The 18,945-nt window shown below is 43.1% G+C and overlaps 1 protein-coding gene and 1 pseudogene across 2 annotated transcripts in view; one reads left to right on the top strand and one right to left on the bottom strand.

The window, feature by feature from the left end:
* ULK4 (unc-51 like kinase 4) overlaps positions 1-18,559 on the bottom strand; it is a 780,596-nt gene extending 762,037 nt beyond the window's left edge. Inside the window, exons 1-3 of one of the 2 annotated variants that reach the window (XM_011984289.1) lie at positions 17,954-18,319; positions 12,438-12,440; positions 10,997-11,182 (exon numbers count right to left, since the gene is read on the bottom strand). In XM_011984289.1, coding sequence (XP_011839679.1) covers positions 10,997-11,134 — 138 coding nt within the window. In that variant the 5' untranslated portion in view covers positions 11,135-11,182; positions 12,438-12,440; positions 17,954-18,319. Of the gene's footprint in view, positions 1-10,996; positions 11,183-12,437; positions 12,441-17,953; positions 18,320-18,407 lie in introns of those variants that run through there. The other variant, XM_011984288.1, reaches the window with a different exon arrangement.
* LOC105542655 lies at positions 11,796-12,114 on the top strand (annotated as a pseudogene).
* Positions 18,560-18,945: the final 386 nt, after the last annotated feature.

Genomic DNA, 18,945 nt, shown 5'->3' with positions numbered 1-18,945 from the left:
AAATACATTACCAAAGTTAATTTCACCCATTTGTTTTTCATTTTTCAATGTGGCTACTAAAAAATTCAAAATTAGATTTGTGGCCCCCATTATATTTTTATTAGATGGTGTTGCTAGACTTTTACTAAAAACTGCATTACCAACAAAATCTCTTTCACACATCCTAGCCTGTGACAATATACACACACTTTCCAGTTTGCTCCCACGAGCATTCCAATTCTGGTTAAACTCAACCAACCCTCCACATACTCTGCAGCTACTCAAGCAGGTAAAGCAGAAGCTCCTCAAGCATGTAAAGCAGAAACAAACGGTGCTGCCTGATTTACTTTAAATGTATGATCACAAATCTCAAATGGCCCAAGACAACCTGCTCTTCAAGTGACCATTCACACCTCTTCTTTCCTCTCCTTCCTACCTCCTAACTGATGACTTTGCTTATTTCAGGGAAGGTAGAACCAAACAGAAGAAAACTTTCTCAGGCTCCTGGCGTGGAGTCCACCAACTTGCATCTTGTACCATACCCTGCCTCCCCTCAGTTACCCATGCTCCTTCCAAAAGGCCTCCCCTTGTATATATGATCCCAACCCCCCTCAAACTTCACTTATATTACTTTCTGCTCTCCACATTATGCTGAGTATTTTTCCATTGCTAATAGACCATTTCCATCAGCATACAAACATGTTGCAATTATTATCTTTACGGAAAAGCTGCTAGTTGCTTACCTAAATCTTTAATAACAGAATTCCTATATGACAAAAACAGCCTTGTGCCTGTCCAGAAAAAGATTTCTCCCGCTCCTGCCCAGACAGGGCACGTAAACAAGATGTTAACAGGGTCAGTAGCTCAGGTTTCCTGGAAAACACTTAATGCGGTTTATTCAAGCTAACTCCGTGGCACCTCCTTTCTTCCCCTTCCTCCCTGGAAAGCTGACATGGTAACTAAAGCGACATGGCCATCCAGCAACTGTGAAATGGCCTTGCACATAAGCCAAGTTAAATAAGGATAGGAGAGAAGAATGACAGGGAATTGATGACATGGTAGAACCAGTTTGCAAGTGCAGTTTCCTTTACATGAGAGAAAATAAACCACCTGTTTTAATACATGTAATTTCACAGGAGGATGAGGCAGGAGAATTGCCTGAACCCAGGAGGTGGAGGTTGCAGTGAGCTGAAATCATGCCACTATACTCCAGTCTGGATGACAGAGTGAGATCCTGTCTCAAAAAAAAAAGGAAAAAAAAAAAAATGTCATTTCAGATCTCAGGAGTCAGAGGTAACTCCTGATAACTCTTTCCATCTCAACCTCCTGTCTCCATCCAGTTATCATCCCATTTCTCTGCTCCTTGATACAGCAAAACTCCTTAAGGATGGCCTCTACCTTCAGTCCCTCTTTTTATAAGAAGTGTACTTATTTATTTTTGTAGAGATAGGATCTTGCTATGTTGCCCCGGCTGGTCTCAAACTCCTGGCCTCAAGCAATCCTCCCACCTCAGCCTCCCAAAACACCAGGATTACAGGAACGAGCCACTAAGCCCAGCTCGCTCCCCCGTAAACATATTCTAATTCCAGCTTTCATCCCCACCACTTTCTGAAACCACTCTCTTCAAGGTTATCAGTGGCCTCTGCATTGCCAAATCCTCAGTTCTCACCTTATTAGCAGCATCTCACACAAGTGGTTTATCTCATCACCGTATACTACTGTCTTTATTTGACCTCTATAACATCCCATGATTTGGCCAATATTTTTAGTTACAGAGAACAGAATCTATTCTGGCTAACAAAAGGACTTATAAGGGGCCTAGATAATTCCAGAATTAATGATGGAAAGTTCCTGAAACAGAATCTAGGCTCAATTTCTGGAAAGAGTTCCCAAACCACACCATAAAACTGAGCCACCAGAGGAGCTCCTATCTCCATCAGAACATTAAGGAATCAAGACTCTGCCATCACAGCTATCACAGCTGTCAGTACCAAAGTACTGCCTCTGCCACCAGTAGGAAGCCACCACATCCAAACCATACTGCCTCTGCCTCAAGATGTGCTGGCAAATGGATGCCTTGGGGCCTTTACCACTTACATCAGTTTGGAATCCAAGTGTCCTTCTACTGCATCTAATTAATTTAATCACAATCCCACCTAGAACTCTGGCTGCAAAGAGTCAGGGAATTGCAGTTTGTAGCTCCCCAGAGCCTGCAGAACAGGAGAACACACCAGAATGGGTGATAAGCAAACCAATCCACAGTTACCCACACTCTCCAGCTCCCCTCCTCTCTCACTGGATGCTCCCTTTCACTCTCCTTTGCTGGGTCCTCCTTCTCCTTACACTTGCTAAATGTTACAGTGAAGGTCCTGAGTCCTCTTCTATCTTCCCTCACATTGGCCTAATGTCTTATGCTGATGACATATAATTTTGACACATAAAGATACACAACATTTCCATCCCTCCAGAAAGTACTTTGTGCCCATTTCCAGATGTCTTCCTTAAATTTACATCTCCACCCTGATCAACCCCCTAAACTGCAGACTCAAATACCCAATGTCTTCCAATGGGCACCCAAAATTAAAATGCCCGAATCCATTGTTTTCCTAGTCTTTTTTCCCTCAGTGTTATCACCATCCTTCCAGTCATGTAGGCCAAAACCCTAGGATAATCATTGACTTCTCTTTCACACCTCACACCCAATCCACGACCAAAAACAATCATCTGTACTCTACACATGTATTCAGACTCTTCATTCATAGAAAGTCAAAACCAGCAAAATTCATCAGTGGAGTTAGAAGTCAAGATCATGATTACCCTTGGGTGGGAAGAAAGAGACTGGCGGGGGCAGGAAGGGCATCTAAAATACTGCTCATGTTATTTCTTGATTATGTGCTGGTTTCACTGGTGTATTTGTTTTATGAAAATTTAAGCATACAATTATGCTTTCCTGTATGTATATACTTCAGTAAAAAGATTCACTCAAAATGGAATACATTTTAGTAATAAAGGAATAACTACAATACTTGCAGTAACACAGGCGAATCTCAATAACATCTTAAGGAAAAGAAGTGTGACACAAAAAAGTACACACCACAGGAATCCATTTACTTGAGGTTCAAGAATAGGCAAATAATCTACAATGATAGAAGTAAGAACAGTGCTGGGGGCAGTGTTGAAGATGACATCTGGAGAGGTCAGGAAGCACTTTCTGGAGGAATAGACAGACTATTTCTTGATTTGGATGTTACATGACTTGCATACATTTGTTAAAAGTCATTGAACTATACACTACACTATTCAGGTGTGCCTAAGACCTCAAAGATCCCGGAATTACACTAATGCCTGTACTAGATATTCCTCATTCTCTTGGAATCCAGTACATTTCCCAATAGTACTTGTTCTACTTGGAAAGGCATCAGTTTACCATGGTAGCGAAATTTTCCCTGGGGTTGTGCTATCCACCCTTATGGCCAGCATTTGTAGTGTGTGTCACAAGTTGTATTCTCATGGTGAGATAGTTTCTCTGTTGTGATCAGGTTTCCCTGTTGCAGTCAAAGGAACAAGTGATTTAATCGGGATAAGTTTTACAGAAGATGGTGGCATTTGTTCTGGATCCTGATAAGCCTAAAAAGTATCACAAAGCTTCTTGTCTGAAAATTTCTCCCACAGTGGCCCTACTGCAGTCTTTGAATATTCCCTATTATCCATTCCCCTGAATTAAGCCTTTCACAGATTCCAAAATGCTATCAAAATGTGATCACAGAAGGGGATGATACTTCAAGGAAAATGAATTTGTTACATTAGGTAGACACATCATCCAGCAGGGTCCTAAAATGAAGGAACAAGAGACAGGTAAATTATGACACCTGAAAGTGTGGTTATGAAAAGGTCCAAAGCAAGGGAAAGTACTGAGGAGGACTGTCAACGCGACAACTGAGAACAGCCAGTGGGAAGCATGATGGTAAATGCTATATGGAGAAGAGGAGAAAAAAGGCCATGAAGTCAAACTCTTCCTTATATGTAATTTTTTTCTTGGCCTACCCTGCTGGCCTCCTCAACTGGAGAAGGGGCATAGGTACCATGATCCGACAGATCTGAACCAACTGTAGATCAGGATAATACTGACATCATAGGCAATTGTGAGAAGTGAATGCACCCAGCACAGTGGCTGGAACATATTAGATATACTCAATAAATGGTAGCATATGATGAACTTCTGCAAAGGAAAAGAGTAGAAATGCTTCTGCAAGGTATGGGACACAGGAGTTTCCAAGAGGTAAGACCCCTAAAAAGCAGCAACTTGGACAACCATTTGAATGGAGTGTTCATACATGCCTTGATTCCTCTATCTCACCTATCTAGCTGAGCTACTATCTAGCTCAGAAGTACAGGATCTGCCTCTGACCGATCATTTCGCCCTCTAACACAGCAGACACTCAACAATACGCTTTTGTTGTTGAAGCGAGTGAATGGATCTTGGGAAAGAGAGAGGCTTCCCCAGCCTCTATAAATCAGGAATAAGGCAGACAGAAAACAGTGGCCTTTCTATATCCATTAAAACTCTTGCACATGCTGAAACTGCCCTCATCCTTCTTTCCCACACATGACCCCACATCCCTCTTCTCAACTCTCTTCCAGTTCTGGGTATTTCCCTCTCCATCTACACGTTCTCTATGTATTTCTTGTTCCAGTGGTAACTATGACATAACAGACATCATGAAAGAATATTTAAGCCGGGCACAGTGGCTCCCACCTATCATCCCAGCATTCAGGAGGCTGAGGTGGGCAGATCACTTGAGGTCAGGAGTTTGATGGCAGCCTGGCCAACATAGTGAAACCCCGTCTCTAATAAAAATACAAAGATTCACTGGGCATGGTAGTGTGCACCTGTAATCCCAGCTACTCAGGAGGCTGGGGCAGGAGAATTGCTTGCACAGGGGAGGCAGAGGTTGCAGTGAGCCAAGATCACACCACTGCACTCCAGCCTGGACGACAGAGTCTGGACTCTGTCTCAAAAAAAAAGAAAGAGTGTTTATTAAGTGGCAGGCACTATACTAAATATCCTACTATCTTAGTGAAAGCTAGATATGTCAACAAAACACAAGCAAATTGAATTCAGCAGTATATTAAAAGGATTATGCACTGTAACCAAGTGGGTTTATTCCTGGAAAACAAAGATGGTCGAACATATGAAAATGTAATATACCACATTATGAAGGGGGAAAAAAAGTATGATCATCTCAATTAATACAGAAAATGCACTTGGCAAAATTCAACAACCTTTAAAAAAAAAAAAAAAAAAAAAAAACTCCACAAGCTAGAATAGAAGGAAACTATCTCAACATAATAAAAGTCATATATGAAAAAGCCAAAGTAAACAACATAGTCAATGGTGAAAGAGTAAAGCTTTTCCTCTAACATAAAGAAGTAGGCAAGAATGTCTGCTTTCTCCACTTCTAGTCAAAATGGTATAAAAAGTCCTAGCCAGAGCAATTACACAAGAAAAAAAAAAAAGGCATCCAAATTGGAAAGGAAAAAGTAAAATCAACTCTGTTTGCAGACGGTTTGATTGATTTTATATGTAAAAAACCCTAAGGCCAGGTGTGGTGGCTCATGCCTGTAATCCCAGCACTTTGGGAGGCCGAGGCGGGCAAATCACCTAAGGTCAGGAGTTCGAGAGCAGCCTGGCCAACATAGTGAAATCCCGTCTCTACTAAAAATACAAAAAAATTAGCCAGGCGTGGTGGCAGGCACCTGAAATCGCAGCTACTTGGGAGGCTGAGGCAGGAGAATCGTTTGAACCTGGGAGGCAGAGGTTGCAGTGTGCCAAGATCACGCCACTGAACTCCTGCCTGGGTGACAGACTGAGACTTTGTCTCAAAAAAAAAAAAAAAAAACCCTGAAGTTTCCATAAAATAAACTGTCAAAACAAAAACAAATTTTGCAAAGTAAAATACAAAGTCCAGGTCCAACACTCAAAAGATTAGCGGAATTTCTTTTTCTTTTTTTTTTTTTTTTGAGACGGCGTTTCACTCTTGTTGCCCAGGCTGGAGCACAATGGCATGATCTCAGCTCACTGCAACCTCTGCCTTCCAGGTTCACACGATTCTCCTGCCTCAGCCTTCCAAGTAGCTGGGATTACAGATGCCCACCACCATACCCAGCTAATTTTTGTATTTTTAGTGGAGACGGGGTCTCACCTTGTTGGCCAGGCTGGTCTCAAACTCCTGACCTCAGGTGATCTGCCCCCCTCGGCTTCCCAAAGTGATGGGGTTACAGGCATGAGCCACCACATCTGCCTTTTTTTTTGAGACAGTGTCTCTGTCACCCAGGCGAGAGTGCAGTGGCATGATCGCGACTCACTGCAACCTCCACCTCCAGGGCTGAAGCAATCCTCCTGTCTCAGTCTCCCAAGTAGGTGAGACTACAGGCACGTACCACAATGCCTGGCTAATTTTTCTATTTTTTCTAGAGACAAGGTTTCACCATGTTGCCCAGGCTGGTCCTGAACTTCTGGGCTCAAGTGATCTACCCACCTTGATCTCTCAAAGTGGCGGGATTATAGGCAGGAGCCACCACACCTGGCACAGTCTGATGAGGTTTGATTGATGCAGGTACTGGCAAAACTCTCTTTATTTATTTATTTTTTTTTTTTTTTTTTTTTGGAGACAGGGTCTCAGTCCGTCACTCAGGTTGGAGTGCAGTGGCACAATCATGGCTCGCTGTGACCCCTGCCACCCAGGCTCAAGCAATCCTCCCACTTCAGCTTCCCAAGTAGCTGGGACCTCAGGTGCATGCCACCATCCCCGGCTAATTTTTGAGACGGAGTCTCGCCCTGTTGCCCAGGCTGGAGTGCAGTGGTGCAATCTTGGCTCACTGCAACCCCCACCTCCTGAGTTCAAGTGATTCTCCTGCCTCAGCCTCACAAGTAGCTGTGACTACAGACATGTGCCACCACACCCGGCTGATTTTTTTGTATTTTTAATAGAGACAGGGTTTCACCATGTTGGCCAGGCTGGTCTTGAACTCCTGGCCTCAAGTGATCCGCCCACCTCGGCCTCCAAAAGTGCTGGGCTTACAGGTGGGACCCACCGCACCTGGCCCACTCCTGGCTAATTTTTGTATCTTTTGCAGAGACACATTTTCACCATGTTGCCTAGGCTGGTCTGGAACTCCTGAGCTCAAGCAATCCACCTGCCTCAGTCTCTCAAAATGCTGGGATTACAGGTGTGAGCCACCATGCCCAGGGGGAATTTCTATACATTAACAAATGTACAATCGAAAAAGGAAATTAAGAAAACAACTCCATTTATAATAGCAGCAAAAAGAATAAGACACATAGGAATTAACCAAACGGGTAGAAAGGCTTACACAACAAAAACTATAAAACACTTCTGAAAGAAAATTTTAAAAGACATAAATAGGCCGGGCGTGGTGGCTCACGCCTGTAATCCCAGCACTTTGGGAGGCTGAGGCGGACAGATCATGAGGTCAGGAGATTGAGACCATCCTGGCTAACACGGTGAAACCCCGTCTCTACTAAAAATACAAAAAATTGGCTGGGCGTGGTGGCGGGCACTTGTAGTCCCAGCTTCTCGGGAGGCTGAGGCAGGAGAATGGCGTGAACCCGGGAGGCGGAGCTTGCAGTAAGCCGAGACTGTGCCACTGCATTGCAGCCTATGGGATAGAGGGAGACTCCATCTCAAAAAAAAAAAAAAAAAAAAAAAGACATAAATAAGTGGGAAAATATCACGTGTTTATGAATTAGAAGGCAATATTCAGATATTAATAATTGACATTCAAATACTACCCAAAATCAATCTACCCAAAGCAATCTATGCATTCAATGCAATTCTTATCAAAATCCCAACAACTTTTTTTGTGGCACTAGAAAAAATCTATTCAAAAATTAATATAGAATCTCAAGGTATGTCAAATGGCCAAAACAATCTTAAAAGAAAAAAAAAAACAAAGCTGGAGAACACACGCTTCCTGATTCCAAAACGTACTACAAAGCTACAATAATAAAAACAGTATAGTACTGGCATAAAGACAGACATATAGACCAACAGTATAGAATAAGAAGCCCAGAAATAAACCCTCACACACATGGTCAAATGACTTTCAACAAGTATTCCAAAACTATTCAATGGAGAAAGGGCAGTCTTTGCAACAAATGGTACCCGGAAAACTGGATATCCACACATAAAAGAGAGAAGTTGGACCTTTACTGTTGTGGCCTGAATGTGTCCCTCTAAAATTCACATTGAAACCTAATGCCCATTGTGGTGGTATATTAGGAGGTGGAACCTTTAGGAGATGATTAGGTCATGAGGGCTCTGCCCTCATAAATAAAATTAGTGCCCTTAGAATAGAACCTTAAGGGGGCCTGTTTTCCTCTTCTGCCATGTGGGAACACATAGAAGGCACCATCTTTGAGAAAGAGAGCAAGCCCTTACCAGACACCAAAACTGCTGGCACCTTAATCCTGGACTTCCCAGTCCCAAGAACTGTGACCAATAAATGTCTGTTATTTAAAAGCTATCCAGTCCAAGGTATTTTGTTTTAGCAGGCCAAACAAACTGAGACATTTACGGAACACCACATACAAAACCTAACTCAAAATGAGTCAAATATCACTGAGGTAAAAATACATAACTCTCAGAACAACAAATAGGACAAAAGCTTCATGACACTGGGCTTGGCGATGATTTTCGGATATTTGGATAAGACATCAAAGACACAGATAACAAAAAAAAGACAAATGTGACTGCAAAAATTTTAAACTTTAGTACAACAAAAGGCACTATCAACAAAGTGAAAAGGCAACTTATGGAATAAGAAAATATATTTGCATATCATATATCTGATAACAGATTAATATCTAGAATATATAGAGAAGTCATAAAACTTAGCAAAAAAATAAACAACCAGATTAGAGAATGGGCAAAGGACTTATGGAAATGGACAAAAAGAATAGACATTTCTCCAAAGAAGATATAAAATTGTCAACAAGTACATGAAAAGATGCTGCTGAGCATCACTAGTCATTAGGGAAATGCAAATCACAACAATAATGAGATATCACCTCACACCCATTAGGATGGTTACTGTCAAAAAAAAGATTAAAAAGTACTGAGAAGGATGCAGAGAAACTGAACCCTTGTACACTGATGGGCTGGAAGGTAAAGATGGCAGAGCTGCTGAGGAAAACAGTATGGCAAGTCTTCAAATAATTAAAAATAGAATTACCATAGCACCAGCAATTCCACTTCTGAGTATACACACAAAAGAAAGCAAGATATCAAAAAGATATTTGTATCCACATTTCATAGCACCATTGTTCACAATAATTAAAACATGGAAGCAACTTGTGTCCACTGTTACATAAATAGATAAGCAAAATGAACTTCATATATGTACAATGAAATATGATTCAGCCTTAAAAAGGAGGAAATTCTGACACATGCTTCAACGTGGATAAACCTTGAGGACATTACACTAAGTGAAATAAGTCAGACACAAAAAAGAAAAATGCTGTATGATACCATTTACATAGAGTAGTCAAAACCACAGAAACAAAAAGTAGAATGATAGTTGCCAAAGGCTGGAGGAGGAGAAATGAAGAATTACAGTTTAATGGGTACAGAGCTTCAGTTTTACAAGATGAAAAGAGTTATGGGGATAGATGGAGGTGATAGTTGCACAGCAATATGAATGTACTTAGTATCCCTAAACTGTACAATTAAAAATCACTAAGGTACAAACTTTGTTATATTGTATTTTACCAATATATTGGTAAAAATAATACCAATTATTATTTTATTTATATATGTTATGCATATTATATATATAACATATTATAATATATAAATAAAATAATATAGATTATATATTATAACATATAAATAAAATATTTATATGTTATATATTATATATATTTATATAGATTATATATAAATATATATAGATATTTTTTTTTTTTGAGATGGAGTCCAACTCTGTCACCCAGGTTGGAGTGCAATGGCGTGATCTCGGCTCACTGCAACCTCCACCTCCCGGGCTCAAGCAATTCTCCTGCCTCAGCTTCCTGAGTAGCTGGAATTACAGGCACGCACTACCACGCCCGGCTAATTTTTGTATTTTTAGTAGAAACGGGGTTTCACCATGTTGGTCAGGTTGGTATTGAACTACTGACCTCGTGATCCGCCCGCCTCGGCCTCTCAAAGTACTGGGATTACAGGCGTGAGCCACCGCGCCCAGCCCACAATATTTTTTTTTAAGTTAGGTATGGTCCAAGAAGCCTAGGCTATAAAGTGACACAGCTATTTCCAACCCAAGTCACTCTCACCCAGTGTCCTTCCTTGACAGTAAATTGCAGAGGTAGGGGGGAACCTGCTTGTTTCCTAAATACACCAAATTCAAAAAGTAAATTACCTAATATACAATATCGTTTCCAGGCTGGGCTCATTGGCTCCTGCCTGAAATCCCAACACTTTGGGAGGCTGAGGCAGGCAGATTACTTGAGCTCAGGAGTTCAAGACCAGCCTGGGCAACATAGCCAAACCCCGACTCTATGAAAAATACAAAAAATTAGCCAGGTGTGGTGGTATGTGCCTGTAGTCCCAGCTACTCTGGAGGCTGAGGTGGGAGGATCATTTGAGCCCAGGAGATCCAGGCTGCAGTAAGCCCAGTGCACTCCAGTCTGGGCAACAGAGTCAGACAGACCCTGTTTCTAAGGGAAGGAAAAAAAAAAAAAAGAGTATAGTTTCCCTGATTTATACCCCCCACCAAAAAAAAGAAACAAAAAAGAAAATTAAGTTAGTCATTACTTGGATATGTTTATTACTCATTATTCAGGACTGGTGGCCCTGAATAGATAGAAGGTCACCCATTCCGGACTGAAAATGTGGTGTCTGATATATCAAATTTAATGACTACTGTGAAAATGCTATCCCCTTCTACCCATCATAGCTCTCTATTTCCCCATGCCAATGTAAATACACTGACTTACCCAGTTGGTTATTTCAGGCCTTTTGCACTTATCAGTACAAAGAATGGCTACAAAATTGATTGTTCCCTTCCGTCGCCCTTTATAGACAACAGTCTTGCTTCCTCTTCCAATCTCCTCATACAGAATAAAGTTTTCCATCTCTGGGCCGATTTCTCACATACAGTAGAATAACAGCATCTCTAGCTCCTAAAAAGTAAACAAAAATGACATTGATAAATGCAAGCTAGTTGCATAATAATTAGGCTAGGATAATTAGCCCAGGATATTTTATGTGTAAAAAAATTTAGCAATTCGACAAATTCAGAAAATTCACCTACAAATGTTAAATACTAGTGCTAATGTTTTTGCAGGATGAACGAAGCTACGGAGCCAATAAATAAAATCTCACAGCTGGCGCAGTGGCTCACGCCTGTAATCCCAGCACTTTGGGAGGCCGCGGCAGAGGGATCACCTGAGGTCAGGTGTTCGAGACCAGCCTGGCCAACATGGTGAAACCTTGTCTCTACTAAAAACACAAAACTTGGCCAGGCGTGGTGATGCGCGCCTGTAATCCCAGCTACGCGGGAGGCTGAGGCAGGAGAATCGCTTGAACCCAGGACTGCACTCCAACCAAGGCAACAGAGAGAGACTCCGTCTCAAAAAAAAAAAAAAAAAAAAAATTCACAAACCAATATTCAAGTTCCCATCAACAAGATCTTTTTAAAACACAGTGGCCGCCCATGCCTCTAGGGTGGGTAGATTTCCCGACATTCCATGCGGCCGGCCCTTCCGCCACGGCCACCATTGGAGAGCGGCAGCCATGGCTCTGAGCTACCCTGTGGCCGTGGGCCTCGATGAGGGCAACAGGGTGACCAAAAATGGGAGCAAGCCTAGCCCAGCCACCGCCAAAGTGGGCAACAGACTAAGCAAACCAAGCTTGTGCGGGACATCATCCCAAAGGTATATGGCTTTGCTCCCTACGAGCCGGCGTGCCATGGAGTTGCTCAAGGTCTCCAAGGCCAAATGGCCCTCAAGTTCATCAAGAAAAGAGTGGGAGACACATCTGCACCAAGATGAATAGATAAGAGCTAAGCAACGTCCTGCCCGCCAAGAGGAAAGTGGCCGCCAAGAAGGACTGAGGCCCCCTACCCTCTGTCAATAAAACCTTCACAGAAAAAAAAAAAATGTGAAAATAACAGCTATTTCGAACAAGAGTAACAAAATCCAGGTATGAATTAGATTTTACCCAACATCTCGTATCTTACTTTCTCAGTTACAATGGAAACCTGGTACAATGGAAAACAACATCTGCAGAGTGGGATAATATGTGAGGCAGAATAGGGTCTAGAGGCAGGGAACCTAAGGCTGTTTCACACTGACTTCTTATAACAAAATTGAAAGGAAAACCCTAACTTTCCACGCCTAAGTAACAAAAGGACCACAGGCTATTCCCTTTGCAAACCCCCTACCTTTTCTACGCAGCTGATGGGAAATTAACTGATCGCAACCAATCAGAGTGATTGGGGCGGAGTCTTGGTTTGCAACTTTGTAACTTCACCTTAGCATTTAACTGGCTGCAGAGAATGGAATCAATGAATGAAATGGAATCAATGAAATTGGCTGATGGCAACCAATCAGACCGATTGCAGGCCACCACTGATTTACGGGAGGTGAGCATGAAAAGGCCAATGGGAAACTTCTAGGGAGTATTTGGACTGAGTATCCGTATCCCAGACTTCCAGTGCTGCTCAGGCAGCTCCCACACTGTGGAGTGTACTTTCCTTTTCAATAAATCCCTGTTTTCATTCTTTTGTTGCTTCATTCTTTCTTTGCTTTGCTGGGCATTTTGTTCAATTCTTTGTTCAAAACGCCAAGAACCTGGACAACCTGCAGTCAAGACCCTCTGGCAGTCTTGACTGGTATGCCCCACCGAAACCTTATAAATTATGAGAAGCAAAAGAGAAGCATATGCCCTACCTAAACCTTATCAATTATGAGAAGCAAAAGAGAAAACAAGTGAAAATACAGTATAAACAAATATGGAATGATAAGTCCATGTAATCCCTAGAGGCCGAAGGAGTCAATCCAAATACCATTAATACTACTGGCTCGTAGGCCAAATTGGGCATGCTGCCTACTTTTGTAAATAAAGTTTAATTGGAACATAGCCACACCCATTCATTTATATATTGCTTATGGCTGCTTTCAAACTGCTATATATTGCCTATGACAGAGTTGAGTGGTTGTGACAGAGACTCTACAGCCTGCACAAGCCCTAAAATATTTACTATTTGTCTCCTCATTAAAAAAAAGTTTGCCAACCCCTGCTCTAAATCAAGATGTTTGTTGTTGTTGGTTTAACCAAGGACTTCAACCTTCACCTAAGGTATAAGAAGTTAAATGAGTTCGTTTTCTTGGCCAATATAACCCTTTAATTTTATAAGTAAATAAGGACTTGATGTAATCGCTTATCAGACATCTTATTTAGAATTTCAGTTAAAGTGGAGTTAGAGTATTAAACAATATATAAGAAGTTAATCTAAGTAATTCATTAAAATCATTCTTTCAGTCTGAATACAGTGGCTCACGCCTGTAATCCCAGCACTTTGGGAGGCCAAGGTGAGCTGATCACCTGAGGTCAGGAGTTTGAGACCAGCCTGACCAACATGGCAAAACCCTATCTCTACTAAAAATATAAAAATTAGCCAGGCATGGTGGCACACGCTTGTAATCCCAGCTACTCAGGAGGCTGAGGTAGGAGAATCGCTTGAACCCAGGAGGCAGAGGTGGCAGTGAGCTGAGATGGTGCCACTGCACTCCAGCCTGGAAGACAGAGCACCACTCAAAAAAAACAAATCCATCTTTCATAACCTGGCATCTCTTTGGAAAGATATGTTAGACTATATTAAACTTTCCAGAAACTCACAATATATCTACATATCAAAACAGCACATTGGCCAGGCACGGTGGCTTGCACCTATAATCTCACCCCTTTGGGAGGTCAAGGCAGAAGAATTGCTTGAGCCCAGGAGATTGAGGCTGCAGTGAGCCACAGTTGCATCATGGTACTCCAGCCTAGGCAACAGAGTGAGACCATGTCTCAGAGAAAAAAAAAAAGAAAGAAAGAAATGTAAAAAGCACATTGGGCTGAACTCAATGGCTCATGCCTGTAATTCCACCACTTTGGCCAAGGAGGGAGGTTCAGTTGAAGCCAGGAGTTTGAGACCAACCTGGGAAACATGGCGACACATCATCTCTACACAATATTTTAAAATTTTAAAAAATTAGCCAGCAGTGGTAGCCTGTGCATGTAGTCCCAGTTATTTGGGAGGCTAAGGCAGGAGGATAGCTTGAAGAGGCAGAGGATGCAGTGAGCCAAGATCTCACCACTGCACTCCAGCCTGGGCAACAAAGTGAGCCCCTGTCTCAAAAAAAAAAAAACTTTGTATACCTCAAATACATACAATTACTGGTAGATCATACCTCAATATGGGTATATTAAAGAATTAAAAGCAGGGTCTCAGAGATATTTGTACCCCACATATTCACAGCTGCATTATTCACAGTAGTTAAAACATGAAAGCAACTTGTGTCCACTGAAACATGGATAAGCAAAATGTAATATATTTTGCTTTTGCAAAAACGAAGTTTTAGAGACTGGTGCACAACAATGTAACTGTTCTTAACCTCTACTAAACTTGTACCCTTAAAAAGGGTTAAGATGGTAAATTTTATGTGTATTTTACCACAATTAAAAATTTTTTAAGACTTCAAAAAATTAATAACAAAACTGGTGAATATATTGGCTGGATGTGGTGGCTCAAGCCTGTAATCCCAGCACTTTGGCAAGTCAAGTCAGGCGGATCACCTGAGGTCACAAGTTCGGGACCCAGCTGGCCAACACGGTGAAACTCCATCTCTACTAAAAATATTAAAAAAAAAAAAAAATTATCCAGGAATGGTTGCACACACCTGTAATCCCAGCTACTCAAGAGGGTGAGGCAAGAGAATTGCTTGAACCTGGAAGGCGGAGGGAGGTTGCAGTGAACTGAGATTGCACCATTGCACTCCAGCCTGGGCGACAAGAGTGAAACTCTGTCTCAAAAAAAAAAAAAAAAAAAAATTAAGAAAACTCATTTGACAGATCAAAAAAAAATCCAAGATTGTTCTATCCTAGGAGAGGACAATTTTTTTCTATAAAATATTAGGGGGTAAAAATTTTAGGTTTTACACTTTATGGTTTCTGTCACAGCTACTCACCTTTGCTCTTGAACTAGAAAAGCAACCAGAGACAATAAGCAAATGGATGGATATGGCTGAGTTCCATTAAAACTTTTATTTATGGGCGGGGTGCGATGGCTCACACCTGTAATCCCAGCACTTTGGGAGGCCAAGGCAGGTAGATCACCTGAAGTCAGGAGTTCAAGACTAGCCTGGGCAACATGACGAAACCCCATCTCTACTAAAAATAGAAAAATTAGGCCAGGCGCAGTGGCTCACACCTGTAATCACAGCACTTTGGGAGGCCGAGGCGGGTGGATCACCTGAGGTCAGGAGATCAAGACCATCCTGGCTAACACAGTGAAACCCCATCTCTACTAAAAATACAGGAAATTAGCCAGGCATGGTGGCGTGCACCTGCAGTCCCAGCTACTCGGGAGGCTGAGGCAAGGGAATGGCTTGAACCCAGGAGGCGGAGGTTGCAATGAGCCAACTGCGCCACTGCACTTCAGCCTGGGTGACAGAGACCATCTCAAAAAAAAAAAAAAAATTAATTAGTTAAAAACAAAAAGGCACTGGTTAGTATCTTTCTTTTCATGACAGTTTCCGTAAGTCCTTTTTATATTCCTCTTCGTTCTAAAACGCATTCATTAAAAAGAATGAAATCCTACCACACCCAGCTAATTTTTTGTGTTTTTGGTAGATATGGGGTCTTGCTATGTTGCCCCGGCTGGTCTAGAACTCTTGGCCTAAAGTGATCCACCTGTCTCGGCCTTCCAAAGTGCTAGGATTATAGGTATGAGCCACCGCGCCTGCCAGTAAGTTATTTTTCAATGTAATCCCAACACTTTTGGAGGTGGAGGCAGGATTGTCTGAGGCCAAGAGTTCAAGACCAGCCTGGGTAACATGATGAGATCCGGACTCTATACAAATACAAAAAGCCTGGCATGGTGGTGCACGCCTGTGAGGCCTCAGCCTCCCAAGTAGCTGGGACTACAGGCGCGTGCCACCAGCAGCTACATGGTATGTATTATAACCAAAATAAGATTAAACTGACAGTATGCTAAGATGGGAAGTTATTAAGACAGAAAAAATATAATCAGAAACATTAAGTGTTCAGAAATTGTCTACATTAGGATATATCAGGATAAGATGATAAAATAAGTTTTCGTAAGGTATGTATAACTGAGTTCTTGAAAATAAGGTTTGAGGCTACAGGTGAAAAAATGAAGTACAATCTTGCTTTTTTTTTGTGTTTGTTTGTTTGTTTTAAGGAAGGCTAAGTCTTGAACCCCTGGGCTCAAGCAATCCTCCTGCCTCAGACTCCCAAAATTCTGGAATTACAGGTGCAAGCCACCGCCCAGCCAATCCTGAAATTTTGAATTTGATTTAGGCCAAATTCATTTCCTTAACCTTTACTTTAGTCACATCTGACCATCAAGTCATATCTGGACAATTTCCATCTGAAATTAACAAAACACATTAGCTATAAATCTGCTTAGGGTGGTTTGTTACTTTCAAACATTTCTCCTCTCTAGGGCTTAGTTTCCTTAGAGTAAAATAAGAATTGGATCAGGTGATTTTCTATCTTTTTATTTTGGACAGGGTCTCACTCCGTGGCCCGGGCTGGAGTGCAGGAGCAAGATCTAGGCTCACTGCAACCTCCACCTCCAGGGTTCAAATGATTCTCGTGCCTCAGCCTCCAGAATAGCTACCTCAGCCTCTGGCACGCCACCACACCCAGCTAATTTTTTGTGTTTCTGGTAGATATGGGGTTTCGCTATGTTGCCCAGGCTGGTCTAGAACTCCTGGCCTCAAGTGATCCGCCTGTCCCTGGCTTCCAAAGTGCTAGGATTACAGGTATGAGCCACCGCTCCTAGCACTAAGTTATTTTTCAATAACTTATTAATCGTTGAAATTCCATGACTTTAAGATTCTTTAACTCAGTCCAAAGACGTTCCCCATTACAGACTTCCTAATATTCATTTTTAAATCTGTAACCTCTTAGTTGTAAAATAAAACACAAATACAGAAAACTCCACAAAATATAGTTTAATGAATTACGAAAGAGGGACACCCTTCTAATCACCATCCAGGATCAGGAAATAGGACTTTGCCAGCCACATAAGAAGCCCCTCCGTGAGCCTATCTCAATCACCAACCCTCCTGATACCCACAAGTAACCACTCCCTGACTTTCGTAGTCATCACTTCCTTACGTTTCTTCATGGTTTTCTCACCCGAGTATGCTTTCCGAGAAACCACAGTTTAGTCTCTTAACCTATAGTGCTCCTAGGGAAGTCTCTCTTAATTCACAAGTTCACCTAAGCATCTAAGAAGCCAGAAGGCAGAGGTGCAAATGAGGCATTTAAGAGTCAGGGGGCAGGTCCTACATTCAAGGAACGCTGAGAGCCACCAGGTGATAAGAGCGCACAAGTGCCCACCTTCAGCACAATCATGATTCCCGCACCAGAAGCATGAGCATCACCTGGGACTTAATAGAAATGAAAAAGTTATCGGCCCTGCCCCAGATTTACAGAATCATACACTCCGGCGGTAGGGCCTGGCCTTCTGTGTTACTACACGCCCTGGGGTGACTGGGATGCGCTCAAGTCTGCGAACTGCCGGCCAAATCAACCTTCGCCTGAGATGTAACGGATGGCGAGCGACATGCTAAGCACTCCATAAGTGTTCCTCCTCGCTGCACTTCACAGACTCAATTATCACAGACTCAGGGTCGCTACGTAGTCACTCGCACCCCACTCCCCAGGCAGCTCGCGGCGGGCGAATCGGCGGCTTTCGCGGCCTCGCCACGTCCGTAGGCATCAGTTCGCGAGGCGGGCTGGGAGCCTAGGAAGCGCTGCAGGGCGGTGAAAACGCGGTCCGCTCTGGGGAGTTAAGAGGTGGCGTCCATAAAGCACCATCTCCCAAGCCGAAAAACACGAGCCCTCTCTCCCCGCTGCACCCAGCTCCTAGAAGATGCGTCCTGTGTGCCCTTAACTAAAGCCCGGATAAAAACGGGCGGTTTTTCGTTTAACAAGAGCGCAAAGCAGGGGAGTGAAGGGGGCACGGGGTCTACGGCCAGAAGGAGAGAGGGCGGACAGGCGCCCCCACCCTCCCCCCCGCCCCCGCAGGCCTGCGCTCTCTTCTGCGACCGCTTAGGCAGACACGAACCCAGACTCGTGGCTACTAAAACCGCCACTGCCACGCACCTGGTAGGTAAGTCAAGAAAAGACTCGAGTCCACTTGGCTGCTCCCGCGGTTGCGCGCATCTCGGCCTCTGCCTCAGGACAGGTCCACATTCCCAAGAATAGGGGAGAAAGCAGTGAAGCAAAGCGGAACGCTCGGAAGCGCCGACCAGCCTTACGGAGGCGCAGCCCCTCCAGGTTTGGATTCGTCCATACGGTTTCCAGGGCAGCACACAGAACGCCGGAAGAAGCTCACGAAGCTGACTGGCTGTACAGTTTCCGTTCCTGTTGGCGGGGACCCGGAAGTGAGTGACCACGAGAGCCCCTCCCTCCACCCAAAGGGCTTCACGCCCGGCCTTTGGACGAGCCCACAGGCTAGAGACTGGGGCGGGAAGTGCTAGAGTAACCACCACCCCTCTATGTTTGGATTTGCTCATTCCATCTCCATGGCTGCACGCAGAACGCCGGAAAAACGCAAAGCGCTGATTGGCTAAGAGTGTCAGTTCCTATTGGCTAGAGCCTGAAGCCAGTGAGGGACTATTCTTCAATCTTAAGTGGGTGC

Source organism: Mandrillus leucophaeus, unplaced genomic scaffold, assembly GCF_000951045.1.
Source record: "Mandrillus leucophaeus isolate KB7577 unplaced genomic scaffold, Mleu.le_1.0 Scaffold265, whole genome shotgun sequence".
Taxonomy (NCBI): domain Eukaryota; kingdom Metazoa; phylum Chordata; class Mammalia; order Primates; family Cercopithecidae; genus Mandrillus; species Mandrillus leucophaeus.
This window is presented reverse-complemented; position numbering and strand designations above follow the sequence as displayed.